Source organism: Malurus melanocephalus, unplaced genomic scaffold (genome assembly GCF_030028575.1).
Source record: "Malurus melanocephalus ecotype Western Australia unplaced genomic scaffold, MMel_1.1 scaffold_113, whole genome shotgun sequence".
NCBI lineage: Eukaryota > Metazoa > Chordata > Aves > Passeriformes > Maluridae > Malurus > Malurus melanocephalus.
Genome location: NW_026623345.1, coordinates 552,886 through 574,415, shown reverse-complemented (window position 1 = coordinate 574,415; position 21,530 = coordinate 552,886). Strand labels below are relative to the sequence as shown.

The window sequence follows — 21,530 nt, the reverse complement described above, 5'->3', positions numbered from 1 at the left end:
ACTTTTCTTTCAGGTTACAGGAAGCTGAAAGCACAGAGATCCTTCAGCTCTGGCCAAAGCATGGGCACAGAACACACTCTTGGCCAAAATGTGTGTTGGGGCACATCACCCTTGATGGATTCCCATTCACATATCTGCTCCAAACTCACATGAGAGCTGTCCAGCACAGCTCAGGTGGTCAAAAAAGCTGTCAAGCACTACCAGGGGAATATGGGGTCATAACATCCCTGCTTGTGGTTCCCCTCAACAAGGCACAGTCAGCTCCCTGCGAAGGGATGTGACCCCACAGGGGCAATGATGGGAGCAGAGAGGAGCTGAGTGGGACAGGCAGCCCCTTCAAACCATAAGCTTTTATTCGTTGTCCAGGCAGTACAGTCACAGTCATAAAGCAGTCCAGCCAGGCCAAGCAAAGCCCTGTGTTTGGCTGATATCAGCAGAGAGGGCAGAAGGCTGGGAAGCCAGAGCACCATAGGAGAATAGCATCAACCTAGCCTGTGTGATTGGGAAATCTGGCATACAAATCCTGCTTCCAGAATAGCAAAAGTGAAGGGAAATTTTAAAAAAGGAACTGCAGAAACCCAATTTCAAAGACCTTACAAAAGCAGTAAGCAAAAGCTGGGAGGTGAAGGAGTTGAGGAATGCAGAAGCTCACAACCCTCCTTGGCTTCCTGTTTTCCTCTTGCCCTGTTGAAATGGATGAATTGCATGGGGCCCCCATGCTGGTCACAATCACAGGAAACGCAGGGGACATGGCAGCCATCAGGACTGAGCTGGGATCATCCTTCCCATTTTCTCTACTTCCTCATTGCTCTGGATGTCTCCATGGTCCTGGCTGGGGCTGAAGTGACTGATCTCCAGCCCAGCCACATTTTCCTGTAGAGAAAAAGAGCACCCAGTGTCAGAGACCACTGGAACACTGGACAGTGCCTGCCACAGCCCAACCATTTCATCCCAGCTGTGCGCAAACAGGGTGCCAGAGGTGCCTGTCAGTGCCAAGGAGAGAGCAGCAGCTCCTCAGYCTGACTCTTCTGAGACCCCTCCGTGCACATCTATCCCCTGAGAGGGATGGCACAGGTATGGGTCCCTCAAAGGGCTGAGCAATGAGCCACCCTTTGGATTGCCCATCTTGCTCACCCCTGCCCCTGGTCCAGGCTGAGAGCACAGCCTGGGGCCACACTGCTGCCCCATGGGGCTGAGTGGGCAGAGTCATCCTGACCATCCCTGGCTAAGGCAAATTGGGAGATGTATCAGTGCAGGGTATGAGCTGCTGCTTCTCCTGAAGGCTGGAATCTCCTGGGAGATTGCTGCTCTCATCCTAGCTGTCCAACAGCCCTTAGTGCCCTCTGTGATGGTTGTCTGTGGAATTGCATTTTCCTACCTTTTTAGTTATCCTCATTAGTTTCTGTTGGGCAAATACTTCTTTTTCCTGGAAAGGCAAAAGGGAATCCTGTGTAAGAGACTGGGATTGTTTATGTCCCTGCTGAACCTGTTCCCTTCGTACTCACCTGGAGAGCACCAGCCACAGGATGACTGCAGCCATGAGGAGGACTGCCAACAGCACAACCAGTCCAATCACAATCCCATGCCACTGGCCAGCAGTCTGCCCTGAAGCTAACACAGAACCAGAGATGGGTGCCACAGCCTGGCTTCCTGCTGGCAATGCCCACACGGATGGCAAAGCGTATGTGCAAGTGCCAAGGCTTGTGTCCTGCCTTAAGGATTCTTCTGGGAGGGAGGACCCACCCCATGTGTGGGGAGCAAAAGTTCCTTCTGTTCCATGTGAAACTAAAAAGCTCAAACCCTGTTCAGTTCCAGGGAAACTGCCAGGGTGGGAAAAGGAAACATGCAGGAGAGACACTTGGGCACCATGAGCAAGGAGATACTTACCAAGGGAGAAGCTGTAGCAGACACAGGTGAGCTTCTGTACCTGCTGGAGGAGACACAAGGGAGAGCTCAGCCCACTCCYGCAGCACTACCTTACCTGGCAGCAGAGGTCCCCACCCAGRGCCAYCGAGTGACCCAGCTGTGGCCAGGGACCCCAGGGACACCATCCTGCCARGGCCCAGACACACCGAGGGGCCCAGCCCGGCCGGCAGAACCCGCAGAGAGCAGGAGCCCCGCGATGGTACCTGCGGCAAGGGGCGTTCGAGGAGCAGCACGGCCGAGTAGTCCCAGCCCGGGTGCAGGGTGGGGTTGTGGTACTGGAACCCGTGGCTCCCATCGCCCAGCACGAAATCCCTGGGGGCGGTGAGGTTGAGATGAGCGGCCACGTAGATGCTGTTATTGAGGAACGGTAGCTGCCCCGCGCAGATGCTCTTGATCACGGAGCTGTTTTGCGTCGCGGCCACAATCAGATGGTGTCCCCTGCAGGGCCGACAGTCAGTGGGATGGGGGACAGTGGGGACACTGGAAAGAGGTGTCTGCAGGCCAGCTCTGGGGTGGGAAGAGCCGTGCCGGGGCTGCAGAGCTGCGGGGGCTGCACTCACAGGACCGCCTCGGGCGGAGGGGCGATGGGGCTCAGGGCAAGCACGGCCGTCCCTTGGGATGGGGCGATGTCGCGGGCGCTGCGGCAGCTGATGTCCAGCGGGTGCGGGKTGTCTGRAGGGGAACACCCGGGGAAAGAGCATGGGCAGGGCTGTGCGAGGAGCAGGGACAGCCTCGGGCAACGCCGGCGGCAGAGCGCAGCTCCTGTGAGCCCGAGCTCCCGGGACAGGGACACGGCAAACCTCACCGGAGCTGCTGGCCTGAAACTCCTTCATCAGCGCAGGGCCGGCTCCAGCAAGCGTCAGACCCCGGATCGTCACCGCGTAGCTGCTGGCAGGGCTGCGCTCCGGCAGYCGGTACTCGGTGACRGAGCCATCCAGGCGCCGCAGCTCCGTCTCCAGCGCGCTGCTGTCCCMCGCGTTCCTGACAGTGATGCTCAGCTGCGGACAGGAGACACAGCTGGAATGCAGCAGCTCCCACCTGCCCGTGGGAAAGTGCCCGCCGCTGGCAAGATCCCCCCGGGCCGCCCTTCGTGTGCCTGCGAGGAGAGGAATTTGGAGCCAGCATTTGGGATGTTTGGGACAACTACCACCAGCTGCAGTGTGAGCAGCTGCCTCTGATAGCAAAGCGCTGAGCCTTTGTGAAGAGAAGCAGGAGGCTGTTCGTTTGAAGGGCTGTAGGTACATTTACTGAACCCCAGGACAGGTCACCCCTATGGTATTGCAACACCAGAGGCAATGTGGTGACACTCTCCACAAGAGGAATATGAGTTTCTCTTTCCTCTTGTGTAAGGTTGGGCTCTGAAGGCTTTCTCTAAGAAAAAAAGGAGAAGTACTAAAGTTTCCATAAGAAATACAGAGGATGGGTCCCCATCTGCCCATGCATCATCTGAATTTTTCATGAGATTCCTGGCCATTCTCATTTGCTGCCTTTACAGAAATACATTCTGGGCTTATGCAAAAGAGAAGACAACTTAAAGTGGGAGAAATTTATTCTTTTCACAAATACAGGTGTCAGGTAACCAGTTGAGCAAGTTCACAAACAGTGTTGTCAAGAGCTTGTTTGACAGTTTCTCCAGGAAAGAGCTAAGAAAAAACCTACAAGGTCCCTGTCACACCATGGAGACCTCTGTCCTCAGAGAAGACCTAGAGCACTCTGAGAAGAATCTCACCAGAACACCCCTGCCCCTCCCACTGCTAGAGAGCAGGGTTGAGCTGTGGAATGTGTCCCAAATCCAGAGGCAGAGGAGATGCTTCTAGTCACGCATTGGGGAAAACTCAACAGAATGGTTGAGGAGAGGCTTTTGGGAGGGACTTTAAAAGGACTCAAACCACAGTTTTTTTCTGTGGCAGAAACCAGAAACAAGTACGGAAGAGGCACAGGAAACCCTGGGATGCCACCTTAGAAGACACATCACCCTGTGTTGCACACCAGCCTGTAAAAGTCTGCCAAATCCAAAGCAGAGCAGACCCAGGATGGAAGCCCAGAGGGCAGAGAGCATTCATCACCTCTCTGGGAATCTCCATAGCATGAGGAATGTTCAGAAGGAAACACAAAGTTTGTGCTCTCAAAGCCAGATATTCACTGGCAGGGAATTGTGACTCATCCCTTTCCCACACTTCCCAGTCATCCTGCAMAGAGCTSCAGGCCAGGAGGTGAGGATCTGCCCTGCTCCCTTGGTACCTSRTATYCARTGATCTTCCCTTTGCAGGAGGACAGCGCCTTCCACCTGAGAGAGCCGCTSTCMGGATCCAGCCACAGSTCCTCCACTTTGTCCGGCACTGGAAGCACAGGAGGATGGGGTCACACACAGGGCCATGAGAGGGGCTGAGGCCAGAGGAGGGTGCAGCAGCTCCTGGCCATGGGACAGACTGCAAAGGGACTCCCTAAGAAAGGTTTGTCCCCTGCAAAGGCTGCATGTGCTGCAGCAGTGGGAAGCACAACAGGGGGTGTGGAGTGGGACAATGAGAAGGGAGCGTGCCCTGCTCRGAGCCCAGCACAGMCCCTTCCCCAGAGCCCCTGAGGATCCAGGCAGCCCTGATCCCAAGCACATCACTGCAGGGAACAMATGACCAGGCTGAGCTGACAGGTGAGGGGAACATTTATCCATCTGTGACACAGCCCTGGACTGTTCCTTGTCTCCGATATTTCTGTGCACATACCTGCTTCCCCTGTCCTGARCACCCATGAGAAAAGGGTTGTGTTGGGAGAAAATTCCATGGTGACRCTGTACTCAGTGAAGGGCTGCAAAGRGGAGCAGGTGAATGTTCCCTCYTGGCCATGTAACATCTGCTCTCCATTCACCTCCTCAGCCTCACAGGAAGGAGAGGAAGGCACTGACAGCCGGCACATGGCCCWTATGCCCTGGCAGGCRTCAGGGAAYCTGCAGGTCCAGTTCAGTTTGATGCTGGTGCTGGAAACCTCCAGGGTCTCATGGTTGACCTGGAGGACATCTGTGAAGGGAAGATTGTCAGAGGGTCACTCTATTGCCTTCTCCTCCCAGCCATGCAGGGCTGCTGCAGTGAGACAGCCCTGCTCACCTCCCAGCCTGATGGGAGGGAAAGTGAGAGACTGAAGCTGGTCACTCCAGCTCTCTCAAAGTGAGGAAGGAGCAGTTGGACAGGAGTGAATGTGGGTGAGTGAGTGGACTACTACTGCTCAAGCAATTTTGCCAATTGATTYAAAACTGTCTGTCCCAGAATCTCTACAATACAAAAGGTATTTTAGAGAATGCCCTGACTTGTGAGAAGATGATGCCAAGCCTGCACCCACCATGCCACAAAGCGTGGAGCACCCCAGCCCACAGGGAGCAAGCTGTGGTACTCACAGCTGTATGGTCTCAGAGGACACAGGCAGCAAAGCTCTATGATCCTGCTCGAACACTGATGCCGAGTCCTGGCCACAAACTCCACAGCACATCCCTCTCCCGTGCTTTTCTCTTTTGTGCACAGGGTCATGCCAGAAGCCCTCAGGGACACCCTTATTGTGACACCCCTGGTGGTGATCTGCAGGCTGGACTTGACACTGCCTTCAGCAGCACCTGCCATGYCCCCAGGCAGCACARAGCCAGAAACCTCCTGTGCCCCTACACCCTGCATTCCCTGTTCAAGAAGGGCAGAGCAGGGCAGCAAAGAGGACTCCTCATCCCTCCCTTACCTCTGCATACCATGCTGGACCGAATGCGGACCCAGGAACCTCTGGAGTCTTTTCTACTCCAGACATCTCTGTATATAGGTTTCCCATGACTGATGGACTGGACTTCACTCCCACATTTGACATGGGTGAAGGGTGGCTGGAAACCCTCAGGGCAGCTCAGCATCACTTCTTCGTTCTTCTTGTAATACTCCTTGTCTGGTGCCAGCTGGAGTCTGGAATCCCACTGGGGCCTTTGGCACATTTCTGTCAGAGGTGAAATTGGGTTTTACTCAGGCTGGGAGGCRATGAGATGAGATATGGGTGAGTGGTGAGCAACAAATCCCCAGCAGTCCCTCCAGCCAATGATGTGGGAGGGAAKGTGACACATCCATCTGCTGGGATGTGACCAGCAGGCAAGGCTTGTTCTGAGGAGGCTTTCCTTGTGCATGGAAATTGTGAAGGAACACTCATCCATGAGCCTGCCCCACTCACCCTTGTGTCTGTGGGCACCATATTCCCTCCTCCATATCCCACAGCAGGGAGATTCCCAGGACAGTCACCCCTGCACAAGGACACTCCCTCCACCCTCTCATTCAGGCAGGTCACCCAGCCCAGCTCAGGTGGCCCTTGCCATCACACCCCCACTCCTGCTGGCATGCATGTCCCTKCAGCCACAGCTCACCCTCCCACTGGGATCAGCCATGCCCCTGTGAYGCTTGTGAGGTCCCTGTTCTGACTCACTCAGTCCCTTGGCTGCTCTCCTCCTGCCCCTCCTGGGCAGTGGGACATGGGGCTGATCAGTGCCTTCTCCATTTCTATCTCCTGCTTTACCAGTGCCCCTGTCCCTTTCTCTTGACCAACCAACCCTTCCTTCTTCCCATCACCTCCTCACCAAAGCCACCACCTTCCACAGGCACAGCTGGTGCTAGCAAGGAGAGGCTTTGTGGCAACGAATTCCTACAGACAAGGATGCTGGCTCCTGGAATGGAGCTCCTGACTGTTCAAGCCTCTGCAAGAATCCCTGTGAGGCCTGAAAGGTCTTAAAACACAGCCTTCTCCCAAAGGGGCACACTGGGTTTAGACCAACTTCTGAATACTAAGGAAATACTGGTGACAAGCCACTTGTGCTTAGGCTTTGTTCTCAAGCAGCCCTGATGGCAGAAGGCCAGAGATACCCAGCTGAGCACCACAACCAGCAGTTTTGTCCCCTGCCATATGGCCATGACCCCGTGCACAGGCACCCAGCCCAATCATGCCCTGGCCCATCTGTCTGGCAAAGCAGCAGCAAGTTCCCTCTTGCTCTGCTCTCAGCAAGCACAGGGCCCCTCAGGCACACCTGGGAATACGATGTGTACAGAAACGATGCATCTTCTCCCTGAAGACCCTTCTCCTGATTCACAGTGAGTGAATTCACACCCCAATTCATGTCCACTGTCTCCAGGGAATGATTGGCAAACTGGTTTTCTGGAGGGCATGACCCATCATGGAAAATCCAGCCCAATTCCTGTGTCTCCCACAGATCCCCAGGGGATAGTGCACTGTAGCTCCTGCCCCTGGGGCAGAAGACAGCGGGTGTCCCAACTGACACAGCCCTCAGGGGTCCATCTGGGCTCCAGCCCAGGGCTGCAGGCAGGGAACATGAATACCCACCTTACAGGAGGAAATGCAGCGAAATCTTCCAAGGGGAAGAACCGCTTCTTACCTGTTCCTTGGGGCACTACTTGGGTGTTGAAACCAAGGTCTTCCTGGCCCTGTGCTGACAGCAGAGATGCAAGAGCCAGGAGAAACCTCAGAGCCAGCGACTGCAGGGCCATCCTAGCGTGAAGTCCCCAGATAGAACTGAAATCTCAGCCCCGCTCRCTGCCTCTGAGTGCAGGCATCCGTATCCGACTGCAAGACTTGCAGAAACCGGAAGGAAATAGACACATCTCCTCATGAGATGCAGGAGGCTTCCTCTTTGGGCAGGGAACCTCCCATCACTGTCAGCACTTCTGCCTTTCGATGTCTTTTTGCCCCAGGAGCATCCAGGCTCTGGGACTCCACAGAAAGAAACTYACTACCAAGACCCCAGACTTTGCTCCCAAAACCCTCCTAGTTACCAGGGCATTCAAGAACTATTACTCCTGTTTCTGAGGTAATATCCATGTGCTTCTGACACTGCGTGGGTTTTAGAGTGGTGATGAGTCACTTCCCCTCAATGATCACAGGAGATGGAGGACCTTTGAGAAAACACATAAAGGGTTGGTCAGAAGCATGGGTAGGAATATGTACATGAAATGCGAGGAGTACTTCAATGCCTGAAACAGTCTGTGGCCCTTCTGAAAGGAACACTCAGCCCATACCTCTCTCATCCTTCTCTGCTTCTCTATCCTCAGTTGCCTCCTCCTTCTGCTCCCTCTCAGCCTGGCAGCACTTTCCTCTGACCCCAAGTGTGCCAAGCTGCCCTACAGTGCCAGCTGTGGGCTTGAGCAAACCATCGCAGAACTAAACTATTCCCCTTGCTGTTCAGCAGCCACCACTTTTTTCTTTCTCCAGAACCTCCCACAAGCTTTGGATGGGTGATCAGACATGAGGGGCTGCAGAAGCACAGAGACCATATTTGTCACTCAGCTTTGAATGTGGCACATTCACACACATTCACACCCTCCTGCCCAGGAAAAATGGTGTCCTGCTCACAACTCCCCTCAACAAGATGCRGTTAACTCAGCACCCCACAGGGAACAGCACCTCACAAGGACAATGAGAGGACTAGGCAGGAGCTGCGAGGCAGCAGATAGCCCCTTCCAAACCACGAGCCTTTCCTGACTCACAGGAGGGGAGGAGGGGGAGTGATGAGGCTGACAGTCCAGGGTATGACTGGATGTGGGGATAAGGAGTGGGAAGCAGGGTAACCGAGGAGGTGACCACTGTTGTCCCCTATCCCAAGCCTGCTCATTCCCATTTCTCAAACAGMAGCAGCCACACAGGGTTGAGCTCCCCCTTCTCCTCTCTGCCCAATACACATAAAGAGCAGCTCCATCAGGCACATGTCACCCCAGCAGCAGTCCACACGAAGGAGGTATTTTGGTCCCAGGGGCCAGTTGCGGGTACTGTGGTGACGGGCAGACAGGTCATATGAAGGACTGTCAAAACATGTCATTACCAACTCATGCATGTCATGCCAGGCTTAAAAAAAAGCTGAAAAAGAGAGAGGTCAATTGCTCTAACTTCTAGCAGTGCACACCTCAACAAGGAGAGCCTTCAGGCTGCCCCTCAGCCTCGAGGCTGCACTGAGTATTGGTAGGTTTSACAGGAGAGAGATAACTGAAGCAAAAAACCCATGGCAGCTCTGAGTTGAGAGCTGTAAAAAGCACAACCAGAACCAGCTTGTCATACCTGAGTCCAGGGAGCTCAGGAGAGCCTGTGTGCCTGAGGGCAGCAGAAGGAGATGGAAACGTCACAAGCAACACCCACAGCTGGAGAAAAGAGAGGCTGATTGCCCCATTTTCCAGCAGCGTGCCCCTCACCAAGGAGAACCTTCTCACTGTCCCTCAGCATCCAGGCTGCAATGAACACTGCATCCCAGGGTGGGGGACAGTGGCTGTTGGAGGGGACACTGGGGCAGCAGCAGCCAAGAGTGAGCAGATCCCAAAGGCTGCAGGATGCAAATGTCCCAAGAGGGGCAGTGACTACTTCACCTCTCAAAATGGGAGATGAGCACCAGCACTCACACAGAGGGAGAGCTCCAGCTATGTATGGTGGAGATGGTGCTACCTCTAGGATAGGCAGGAGGGAAAGCAGCCACCCAAAGTGTTGCMCTGGGAGCACGCAGCACCTCAGACATGGTTTCTGGGAGCTGTCAAGGGCTGGAAAAGCCTACTCTAAGCCGCTCCATGAGGATTCATGTTCTTTCACACACAAAACAAGGAGGAACCATGACAAGGTGGGAGCTGTTGTGGGCAAGGCAGCCCCTGCAAACCAGAACARTTTATTGGTTGTTCAGACACTGCAGCAGCACAGCAGCCAAGGCAACACAGCTGGGCCRAACTCAAGCAGAGGACAGGGTCTAGATGGATACAGGGATACACAGGGTGGGAACAACAGTTKTGAGTTCCTTCAGTCTCAGGGCACAGTTGCAGGCACCAAATGGCTTTGCCAGAGCACTTGGAGAATTAGCAGGACACATCCTTGCTGGCACACGCAGGTCATCCCATTCCTTGAGCTGCTCCTGTGCTGTGACAGAGATTCTGGGGCTTGATGAAGCAGAAAATTTTATAGCAATAATCCATGACAAGATTCATGGTCCTGCTTATGGTGGTGGAGGACCAAGCCTTGAGAACAGAAGTGCCATCACCACTGAACCTCAGAAGTCCATTCCAGCTTCTCCCTCACTGCTCCCTCTGTCTCCTAAGGATTCCAGAACAGGTGGGGGCTTGGGAAATGGCTCTTCATCTTGGCCACATTCACCTGCCRAAATCAAGGAGACCCAGGGCAGAGGCTGCTTCATGTACTAGGCAGCACAGGGAGCTCCATCACAGGTGCCAGTCCCTGCTCTGTACCATTTGGGGGTGACAGACTTGATAATCCATTCCTACCTGGATCTTTCTCTGCCAGAAAAGTCTTGATCATGCAGTAATTACCCCCATCTACATTCTCATAGGGCTGGAGCTCTGAGGAGACAAGAGGATAGAAATAGCCTGAGGGACCTGGGGGCTGTGGGAGAAGGAGCGGAGCAGTTTCAGGCAGGCAGCATCACCGTGGGCTGCAGATCACCCTGGCATGAGCACCATCAGGGCAGCAGGGTTGGGGAGAGGTGCTGCCTACCCCAGAGGGGTTCAGAAGGAGGGGCAGCTCCCAACCCTCACTGGCACCATAGGGAGACCCCAGCCAGGAGCTGCTGGAAGAGGCCACTGAGTGGGGTCTCAGCTGGGAATAGATGGGGGACACACAGATCAGCCAAGGCCAGGTGGGCTGCCTGCAGCCACCWCAGGATGCCAATACACCTGCTCCCCTCCCAGCCCATCTCTGTGCTGGGGACCCTACCTGTGTAATGGTCCTCCTCAACTTTGCTGGGTAAGGCCTCCTTTCTTCTGGAAAAGCAAAGGGCAGTCCTGGGTCAGGGAGAAGCTGACGTGGGMCAGACCCCACTGACCYCAGCAGCAGCAGCGTGGAGGGCTCTGCACACCCTCCCTGTGTCCTGGCAGGCACTGCCACCCMCACCCCASGGGACAGCAGCGGTGGCTGCAACAGCAGCAAGGCCAGAGGCTCTCTTAGCACATAGAGCCTCTTGTCCCAGCCCTGAGGAAGACACTTGGAGCCCCAGCCAGGAGTCTGACAGCCAGCTTGTGGTAGGAACAGCCAGCTGCATCCTGTGCACCCAGGGAAGGGTGGGAGCAGCCGGAGAGCCCTCTCCATCCACACCCACCCACAGCGCAGCACAGCCTGAGGCACGGCTGACACCCCAAAGCTCCTGCCACTCACCTGCACAGCACGAACCAGAGCACCCCTGCGGCCAAGGGGATCAACAGCACCACCACCACGATGACCGTGACTGCTGAGCCAGGCCAAGAACTCGGGGGCTGCCCTGAAACTGACACAGAGAGGAGCGGCTGCCGCAGCCAGGGCCATGCGCGCCGGCCTTGGTGCTGGGTGTCTTCACGGTGTCCAGGCCCTGCTGCCCTGCCTGCAGCCAGACAGTCACCCCCTGCCTGCAAATCTGCCTGGGCAGGGCACAGAGAGGCTCTGGAACACAGGGACTTGTCCTGTGTCCCCCACTGGACGGTCTGGCAGCCTGCTCAGCCATCCCGCACAGCTGGAGGACACAGCCTGGCTCAGCAGCCCGAGCGCTCTCTGAGCTGAGCCACCCGTGCACCCATGGGATGCGGGGATAGGTGTCACCTCCTGCAGTGGAAGAGCAGAGGGGCAGCTCTGATGTCAAAGGCACACACAGTGGCTGGAGGGGTGCAGCTCCTCTGGGGCCGTGGCAGTGCAAGCCCTTGAGGCAGGACTCACCCAGCCTGACACCCCTGCTGAGCCAGGTGCCCACAGTCCCTGCCCTGCCTGAGCTGGGTGCACTCACAGGTCTGGGAGCTGCTCCAGCCTCAGCACTCACCCCCTGCCAGGCCACCCCAGCCAGACCCAGGGCAGAACCACCATTACCCACGACGTAGGTTTGGAATTCCAGCTGTGATGCAGCGCCAGCCCCAGCTGCTGTCAGGCCCTGCACTGTCACCAGGTATTTGCTGCCAGCTGTCTGACGGGGTGGCACGTACTCGGTGACAGACGAGTTCACGAACTTGTGATGGAAATCGAGGAAGCTGCCATCCTCTGCTCGCATGGCGGTGATGTTCACCTGGAGGAAGGACAGGGAGCTGCTAGGCAGTCGCACCAACATCCYGCTCCTGCGCTGGGCAGCTCTGTGAAGAGGGGCTGCTATTGCTGGCTGGGCACACTAAGGGACCTGGCCCCACCAGGAACATCAGCAGAGTGCAGCTTGTGGGCCCTGACCAAGGAGGGCTCGCACGCTGGCTGCACAGACTCCAGGCAGGGAGATGCCTGGCAAAGAGAGGGGGACCATGGGCAGTCCAGGTACCTGGTATCCAGTGATCTTCCCTTTGCAGTGGGACAGTGCCTTCCACCTGAGGGCACCCGTGCTGGGATCCAGCTCCAGCTCCTCTGGTTTGTCTGGCACTGGMAGCACAGGAGAACAGGATCACACATGGATAGCAAGTATTCGTCCCCCACGAAGGCTGCTTCTGCCTCTGCAGCAGCAGCAATGTGGTGAGGAGGAGGAAAGTGAGAAGGGGATATGCMCTATTCAGGGCCCTGCACTGTCCCTTCCCCAGATCCCCACAAGCTCCAAGCAGCTCTGATCCCAGGAGCATCACAACAGGGAACAGAGGACCTGACTGAGCTTCAGGATGAAGGGTGTCTTTGACATTTTATGTAATCATACCCATTTCCTTTGTCTTGAGGGGCCGCGTGTACAGGATTGAGCTATTCAGGGTGATGGTGACAGTGTAGAGAGTGAAGGGCTGAAGAGGRGAGCAGATAAAGGTTCCCTCCTGGCCTTGTAGCATCTGATCTCCCTTGAACTCCTCAGCCTCACAGTCTGAGGAGTAATCATGGTCCAGCCGGCACCTGGCCCGAATGCTCTGGCAGGTGTTAGGGAGCATGCAGGTCCAGTTTAGTTGGATGCTGGTACTGGAAATCTTCAAGGTCTCAGGGACAACCTGGAGGGTATCTGYGAAGGGAATGTCCCAAGAGGATTACTTCTTCCTTTCTCCTCCAAGCCATGACACCAAACTCCATCACCCTCACTGTTCCCTCACTAGCCTGTCCCCAGCATGGAGTGGACAAGGACATTCTGCCTTCTCTCAGAATTCTCTGCCAGAATTGCCAGCAAAATTTTGCAGGAACAAACAGGATTGCACAGACACAAACCAGGGATGCATCCAGAATTTTCTCTGGATTTCTCTGCCCGAGCACAGGGCACTGATCCTGAGGCACACATGCTGCACTGCCCTCCCTGCCTGGGGAGCACAGACTGAGAGCACTGGGAGAGTGTCTGCCTTGCTCACTTACCCACACAAGTCAAATTCTTCTCCATATGCTGCCAGGTGTCTGTGCCTCTCCTCACCATCCAGCCACTACGAGGAATCAGGGAACCTTGCCTTGGCATCAGCATCACACATTTCATCTCCATGAGTGGGGGCCAGTGCCCCTCAGGGCACCTCACCTTCACCACTTCATTTTGGTTGAAGATTTCCTGTTCTGGGTCAAATGTAACCCTGCGGTCCCCCTGGGGCTTCTGGCATTTCTCTGCACCAAAAAGATGGGAAGGCGTTAGCTGGACAGAGCATGGCTCCTCAGGGCATGCCAGGGGATGRAACCAGGCCCTTCCTTGGCCCATCAGAGCCAGAGATGGAGCTCCAGGACACTGCATAGAGCGGACCTTCCTTGGCAAGAGGATGAGGACAAAAAGGACTCCAAACTTCTTCMCTAGTTCTCCTGGGAAAGGTCAGGAGAAACTGGAGTCAGGGACTAAGGGGAGCCCACRAGGGGCTTGTACTGTGCACAAAGGCTGCCCCAAGAATCTGTTGCCCTGTTTGTCCCTTAGGCAGGATGGCAAGGCCCTGACTCCTCCTGAGAAGGCATAAAGGCTGAGCCCCAAAGCTGGCTCTGCAGTGGCAGCATGCAGCAGTGAGGGAGAGAGACCAGCATATGAGAAGGGGGACAGGCCTTTACCCTTCCTGCAAGAGCTGAGGGTGAAGGATCTGAGGCACAAGTCTCATAAGGAACAGCTAAAGCAGAGAATAGGAGGCTTCTGGCTGGGGGATCTGATTGCTGGAGGTCTCTTCTCCCAGGTAACCAGTGACAGAAGAGGAAACAGCCTCAGGTTGCGTTAGGGTGGTTTAGATTGGATATTAGAATACAAATTCTTTGCTGAAAGGGTTCCCAAGCACTGGAACAAGCTGCCCAGGGAAGTGATGGACTCACCATCCCCGGGGGTATTAAAAGATGTGGCACTTAGGGGCATGGTGGAATTGSCAGTGGTGGTCAGGGCACCCCCAGACCCCCAGGAGAGGCACACAGCAGATTTCAGGAGCTGCCCCAATATTGCCTTCAGCAGCACCTGCCATGTCCCCGGGCAGCACAGAACCCGAAACTTGTGCACCCACAGCCTGCCTTCCCTGCTCAGGAATGAGAGAGCAGGGCAGCCAGGAATGCTCCTGAGGCCTCCTTACCAAGGCATTGCACCCTGGACATGGGCTGAATGTTCATCCAACCGCCTCTGCTGCCCCTTCCATTCCAAACTTCTTTGTGCACAGGTTTTCCATTGATAATAGACAGAACTTTTCCTGTACATTTGGCATGGGTGATGGATGGCTGGAAACCCCCAGGGCAGCTCAGCATCACTTCTTCATTCTTCTTGTAACTCTCCTTGTCTGGTGCCATCTGGAATCTTTGGCCCCAGTGGGGTTTTTGGCATGTTTCTGGCAGAGGTGAAAGTGGTTGTTAGTTGGGCTGGGGTGTTTCAAGGGGGAGCAGGTTATGTGGTGGGGTCTCAGCAATTCCCAGCTGTCCCTCTAGCCCCTGAAAGGAGAGGGTGACACACCCATCTGCTACGATGGGACACCTTGGCAAGGCCGGTTGGGATGGGGTTGTTCTTGTTGGTGTCAGACAGGGCTGGTGCCTGTCCAGGCGGGTGGTGGACAAAGATGTGMTGGAATTTAGCAAGAGAATGGCCTCAGATACCAAAAGCACTGAGATCCGAGTGGYCCTGATGTGTCATCAGGAGTGCATCCCTGGCCAAAGCAGTGATGGAAGCTCAGAGATGGAAGAACAGGGCAGGATTTGACCACAGAGCTCTATAGGAAGCACTCCTGACACCCTGCTTACCAATGCACACTATGTTCCCCTCAACTTGAATCCACACATCACTGTCCTTTCTCCCGAGCCACACATATCTCTTTGGAACTCCAGAATAATTTGATGGCTGAACCATGCTGGCACATTTGATGTGGGTGAAAGATGGCTGGAAATCACGGTTGCAGCTCAGAGTCACTACTTCATCCTCTTTGTAAGTGTCATGGGCTGGTGCCAGCTGGAGTCTGGGGTCCCACCAAGAAGACCTTGGGCATAGTTCTGTAAGAGGTAAAATWAGGGGAGGAGAACTTTTGGGAGGTGATGAGAGGAGAGTTCCATGACTCTGACCATTCACCCTGACACAGAGGAGAGTCCCTCTACTCCACCATGTGCCCAGGCTCTATCCAAGGTCACAGGGTTTCTCACTACCCCATCTCCAGGATTTACAAGCCTCCCTTGGATTCCACCCTCCATGGAGTGCTCCGTGTACAGGGGAGTCACTCAGCAATAACAACTTCCCACACCRCAGATAACCCAAAGTCTAGAGAAGCTTTCCAGGCAAACAAGCAGAACTGCTGCAGCTCTTTCTACTCCATGCTGAGGCAGGAGATGCTGGCTGGGAAGGATTCCTCTCCCCAGGAACACAGACCACAGCAGGTGCCTACAGCAAGGTGGTGAGATAATTACAGCATTGTCACTGCCAGGACATGGAGGAAAGCCAAGGCATCTGGRTGTCCCATTTCTGGACTGTCATTGCATGACCAGGTCACAGAGGGTCTGTCACCAGCTCAGGACCCTGGGTCACAGTGATGSAGGGATGTGCTTACCCATGCAGGTGGCAGTCTCATTCCACTCGGCCTGGGCCCCTCTGGAGATGCATCTGATTTTGSGGACAGATGGCACAGAGTTGCCAGCACAGCTCAGCTGCACCAGCTCATTCAAGGCATAGATGCTCTTCTTGGGGGTGAACTGCAGTTCGGGGTCCCAGTGAGGAATTTCACATTTTCCTGTGTGCAAAGGGCAGGAGGAAGAGCCTGAGGGTCACTGACCTCTGGCAGCATCGGGTCCATCCAGMGGGGTGCCAGTTCCCCTCTCTTCAGAGGAGTGGCAGAGATGACACCTCCCAGGATGAGCCCCAGCTCCCAGGTGCTTTTTCCCTTCTCACACCCTCAGGGGAAGAGCAGCAGGGTTATCCACAGGCCCTCCTGCCCACCCACTGCTGCAGAGGGACCCCAGCCACAGCGATCCAGCAGCTTAGTGGGTCCTGCTCTCTCCCCTGGATACAGAAGCTGTGGGAGTKCATCAGACTCAGAGAGTCTCTGCTGCCATTGCAGACTCCACAGCTTGGTCCCAAGAAGTGACAGCCAGCAGTAACGCTGAATAACAGGAACAAAGTTCCAGACAACAAAAGAAAGAACAAAAAGAAGTGGAAGCAATAACTACAGGAATGAGGCAGAAAGAAAATGAATCGTCGAAGTCCTTGAAAAGGGAAAAACAAAAAAGGTAACGCCCTTCTCATCCAGGATGCTGAACTGGGAGCTAACAAACACTCAGTTTTGACGAGTTTTGTTACGTTATTCATCACCCTAGTAATGAATACTTGCTCTCAATAGTAGTAAAATTCCCACATCCTCAGTTCATTGCCTCCTTCTCTCAAAAAGATCACTGCTCTCCTAGTGCGTTCCATGATTTCTTGGAACACTCTGCTTTTACCGTGAAGTGGGGAAAAGATGAGTCATAGCAACGCAGGCAAGCAGSAACTTCAGTAAGATATACTAATAGCCAAAAATTATGGCTGTGTAAGTGTACCTGCTTCTATGTGCCAGCGTGTGCTGGCTGTGTGGATTTGCCATCTAGCCCACCTTTCTGTGCAGAACGGTAAATAAATCAAACAATTTGACTCCGTGTGTTAATCAGCGTTTTTGTCAGCTGGGTGAAAGAAGCTTTCAACTAAGAGTCTGCACCTCTGACCACAAAGCTCACACCCTGACCAATGTGCACAGCCCAGCCTCTGCACTTCACCCAAAATGAGTCTGCTTTGTCCTGCCCTGGCAGAAAATGTCACCTCGATTGGCTCACTCYGTGCAAAACAAGTCCGTGAGGAGGCACTGGGCACGGACTCAGCCTTCCCTAAATGAAGATGAAACACCTCTCTTTAGCTACAGCTGCCCACTTCCTGTTAGCCAGCACCCACMACTTCCCTTGTCTGGTAGCAGGTTTCCATGCCATCATCTCCATCCTGTGCCCAGCTCTCCACCACAAAGCATGGTGGTCACCAGTGCCATCCTTTTAGACYACATGGTTCTTCCTGCTCAGCTGGGTGTCTCCCAGTGCCCGTAGAGCAAACACTTCACTGTGACAAACTACCTGGAAGACATTAAACCCTTGACTTGATCCCAGCCTCGTTAGACATCCCCCTCACACACCTTCACTCTGCCTGGCATTAAATCCCTGAAGGAACACATACCCTGCCCAAGGGTGACATCTGGGATCCTTTTGGGTCAGTCCCACCTATGAGTACAGACTGTGAGAGCAGAAGAGGCTCCATCCTGCCYTAGTTAGCCAAGAGCTGTCCACTGCTGGAAGGACAGCATCCYTTCAGCCACCAGGGATGAGCAGCATGACTCACAACCGATCCGATGATTTGGCTTGCCACTTCTGCTCCTATTTCCCTACAGAGACAATGACTCAYAGCTCAGGTCCCCTTGCCAAGCTGTGCCCCATGGGGACCTCAACAGGTACCAGCRACCCCAAGGCACAGAACACAATCACCACAGGAAAGCCCACATTCTTTGGAGAAATAGCCCAGCAGAGACCCAGGAGATGCCCCTAGCTCTCCTGGCATGGACAAARAACAGAAGAAGCCTCTTGATGTGAACAATCCCACCGAAGTACAGCTTCCTCAGCCCCAGGGACTGTGTGAGACAGCAGGCATCCCATCCAGAGGGGATCATCATAGAGCTCTCCAAGTCTTTGATAACCATCATCATCACCTTTCTCTGTCTGGACTGCCCAGGAAGGCCATAACTGCTCAGATTTATCTGTCTGCTGCACAACAAAACCCAGCCACCTCCTGCTCTCAGGGACACTACCCACTGCCTAGAGGGACACTGGGACACTGCAGCTCCCACGCTTATGGAGGCTTTCCCAGCACACCCAGGCTTGCTGCCCTCCATCCCACTCAGAACTTTGCCCCRCCACAACCCGAAGGATGCCTGAGTGTCTCAGGCTGATGCAGACACCAGCCTCAGGTCTTCCACAGTCTCAGCTTTGGGCTGACTGGTGTAAGGCCATGCAGCAAATACTCAGGTAGAGGAGCAGCAATCCCAATTTTTTGAGGTGAAGATACAATCTGCTCTTACCTGCTTCCTTATATACCCACGGACTCACAGTAGTGTGGTTCCTCTGTCCCCGTGCAAGCAGCAGAGGAGCAAGGACCAGGAGAAATGCCAGCACCAGCCCTGGCAGGGCCATGCTGGCATGAAGTCTCCAGGCAGGATTCCGCACGAGCTGCTCAAGGAAGGTGACTGTAACCCCTCACAGGAGAGACGCTCACACAGAACTGAGACAGTCCCGCAGAGGAATCACATGTGGTGCAAGAAGCTTCCTCTTTGGGAAGAGAGCATCCCACCAGCCTCAGTGTTGGTTCCCACCCATCTTCTGCAGACAGCRGTACATGCAGTCTGGCAGGTATCTTGGTCCAGCCTTTTTCCTGGATACCTCAAGTTCTCATAGCCTTGCTCCCACAAACCTCTCCAAAACCTTCTCATGTCTGTCTCTTTCCTCTCTCCTTCCAGATTCAGCAGAGGATGTTGAGGAACACACCCCTGATTAATGTACCCAAGGCCACTCTAGGGTGCTCTCACCATGCATCACTTTCACCTTCAAATCATGGAATCATTTAGGCTGCAAAAGACTTCTGAGATCACCGAGTCCGACCACTAAGCCAGCACAACCCCACCACTAAAACATGTCCCTAAGTGCCACATCTACCCATCTTTCAAGTACTACCAAAAATCTCTCTTCCTATTACCTTGAACTGATCCAGCTACAAAATTCTTGCTGTTGAACCCCACCAGCAGAGTTTCCAGATCGGACAAGCTCCTGAACCGGGAAGTGCTCCCATTTCCTTTCTTCTCCAAGCCTTTRCTGCTACCCTGTTCTGAGCTACACTTTGTCAGTGCCTTGTAGGACATGAAACCCTCAACATGGGTACAGTGTGCACTGTATGGGGCTAAGAGGGTCTTCCTGGAGTTGGATGGAGGCGTTTTATTCCCGTTACTGTCAAAATGAGGCAGGGTCTTGGGATATGGGAGAGAATTCTCCAAGTGCTCTCCCCCAGTCTCCTGCCCCTGCAGATGTCACCACCAAGCTTTCCTCAGAGCCCCTTTCCATCTCACACACTGTTGAATGGCCACAAGCTTCCATGAGTCCTGATTCCCTGAGCCTTTCCTCTTTCATTTCTGTGGTTTACACAGTCTCTCTCTCTGTGTTTTCCTAGACAGACAGACACAATTGCTTTATGGTCCAACACTGTCACTGTTCTGGGAATGGGTGCTGTTATCCAGGGTGTTTTTCACCACCCAGGTGGGACTTGGTGGCCCAGAGTTCCCTGGCAGATCCTTYTGGATCTGGAACCACCATCCTCAGGACAATGCTTGGTGTATCTATCTGTACTATCCCAGCAGACGAGCCACACTGAGGAGTTTCTATAAACTAGATGTATCAAAGGTCCATTTGGGAACATCATACATTGGATCCAGGGGTGTCACGTGCAGCTGTTGTGAGGTAAATTGGGGAAGTCTGCTTGAATGCTTTCAGCAAGAGAAGTAGCAGCACTAAGTCACRTTATCCTTGTTTCCTTGGTAGATCCCTGTGCTTTGGGAACCAGGCTTTTCTTGTTCCTGTGCAGTCAACAAAGRTGCAAGCACCCAGGAGAATGGCCACAGCCAGCCCAGCACTCACTGGGTAATGCCCTGATGAAATCCCAGAGTCAGACACAGACACCCTCACACACCCTCTTGAGGATGTGAGAGAAGCAAAACCAATGAAATTAAACAGCTAAGCTTCAAAAATTCACACATGGTGAAACAGGCTTCCTATTGCAGCTGATGTGATYATTTATTTTCCCCTCCCTCCTTAGAAATGTATCATTGTTTTGAGATTTGCTGTCATCTTGGTGGATGTCTAGCATCTACTAGAAGATGCTGAAGAAATATTGAAAGACAGCAMACTCAGTCATATGCATTGCATTCAATATCATTGCAAAAGTGATTGATGTGCTATTTCCTGAAGGTCCATTCAGTCACTGAAGAGCTATCTGGACTCAGTCTTCAGGACTGTAGAGAGAAAAACCCAAACCACCTGAAATTTACAATCAGATTTCCTTCTTATAGAGAAGAGGATTGAGGGCTCAAAACCATCCACAAAGCCGCAAGGAAAAGGAGAAGTAGCTGTGGTTTTTGAGAACCAGGCTTTGTGGAAAGCACTGTAAACACAGCTACCACGTTCCCCTGTAGTAAAATCTGTTACTGTATCAGAACTTACAAGTAACAGAAGTATATTAGGGTCTTATCCTCATCCCTGTCCCCAAGGGAGCCCAGTGTGGGGTGTATCTATAGCTCATCAGATGATGGGGTGCTRCAGCCAGGCTGGGATGTCATCCCAAGGATGCTGGGTCAGGATCAGCCCTGAAGAGGGTAACAGTGTCAGACCCAGCTCCAGGACAGCCAGGGAGGGATCTGCTCCCTGCACAGCACAAGCACATGACCCTGTGTGATCTGGGGGACTGGGACTCCACACGCTGCTGGTCTCTTTCCAGGATGCAGAGTCTGCCTCAGTCAGGACTGCAGCCTGTGCTGCCAGAACCTAGAGCTTCTTCCAGCAGGGAGAATGGGAAAATGCCCACAGGATCCCAGCCACAACCCAGCCTCAAACCCAGCTGTGGGCTCTTCCTCATCCCTCCAGTGACTTCCCCAACCCTTCCAGGCCCAAATCTCCTTCCACACAGTCATCTTACAGTGACATCAATGGGACAATGGCCCATGCCTAATACCATCCTGATATTAGGAGCCCTCCATCCCCCTTCCCAAAATGGGGACAGAGCACAGTCATCTCAAACCCCTACAGTTCATCTACAGAACCCCAGACCTGTGGGCAGAAGAGAAGGGTAAGAGGATTCCCAGTAGTGTTGGGGTACAGAGGGATCCCTCCAAGGTGACAGCCTGGTCATGATCAATTATCATGGTTTCCTTTGGACCCAGTGAAATATCTGGCAGGTCTGCAGGGAGCTTTGTTGACCTGAGAGGGTGGTAGCACTGGGGCACCTTTGCAGTCACCCAGCTGGTGACAAGGGCAGGGCAGGGATTCCCTCTTGTGSAACAGGTCTCCCGAGGCCACCAGCCTGGCACAAGGCTACCGTCTCTGCTCCCATGGTGTTCAGGAGCTGCCAGGTCTGATCCAGGACAGGGGGGGGGCCCAGCATGTTGTAGGGCTCCCAGGAGGGCACTGTGGTGCTGGGCAGAGCTGAGGTAGGCCCTGGGGGCTGGGTAATCCCTTTGTTA

At 54.1% G+C, this 21,530-nt stretch overlaps 2 protein-coding genes across 2 annotated transcripts; both read right to left on the bottom strand.

Moving 5' to 3' along the window:
* Positions 1–323: 323 nt before the first annotated feature.
* On the bottom strand, positions 324–7,700 carry LOC130575575 (uncharacterized). Its single transcript, XM_057369546.1, has 11 exons — positions 7,322–7,700; positions 5,641–5,883; positions 4,647–4,937; positions 4,168–4,265; positions 2,732–2,924; positions 2,487–2,598; positions 2,130–2,364; positions 1,888–1,930; positions 1,506–1,611; positions 1,379–1,426; positions 324–873 (listed from the first exon to the last, which is right to left on the bottom strand). The coding sequence occupies exons 1-10, from the start codon at positions 7,431–7,433 to the stop codon at positions 1,396–1,398; spliced, it is 1,464 nt and encodes a 487-aa protein (XP_057225529.1). The 5' UTR covers positions 7,434–7,700; the 3' UTR covers positions 324–873; positions 1,379–1,395.
* A 1,901-nt stretch (positions 7,701–9,601) lies between these two features.
* LOC130575634 (uncharacterized) lies at positions 9,602–18,512 on the bottom strand. The gene is made up of 12 exons (XM_057369670.1): positions 18,330–18,512; positions 15,795–15,974; positions 15,001–15,246; positions 14,346–14,594; positions 13,183–13,419; positions 12,554–12,841; positions 12,191–12,288; positions 11,758–11,950; positions 11,080–11,188; positions 10,642–10,688; positions 10,194–10,268; positions 9,602–10,065 (listed from the first exon to the last, which is right to left on the bottom strand). The coding sequence occupies exons 1-12, from the start codon at positions 18,439–18,441 to the stop codon at positions 9,962–9,964; spliced, it is 1,938 nt and encodes a 645-aa protein (XP_057225653.1). The 5' UTR covers positions 18,442–18,512; the 3' UTR covers positions 9,602–9,961.
* Positions 18,513–21,530: the final 3,018 nt, after the last annotated feature.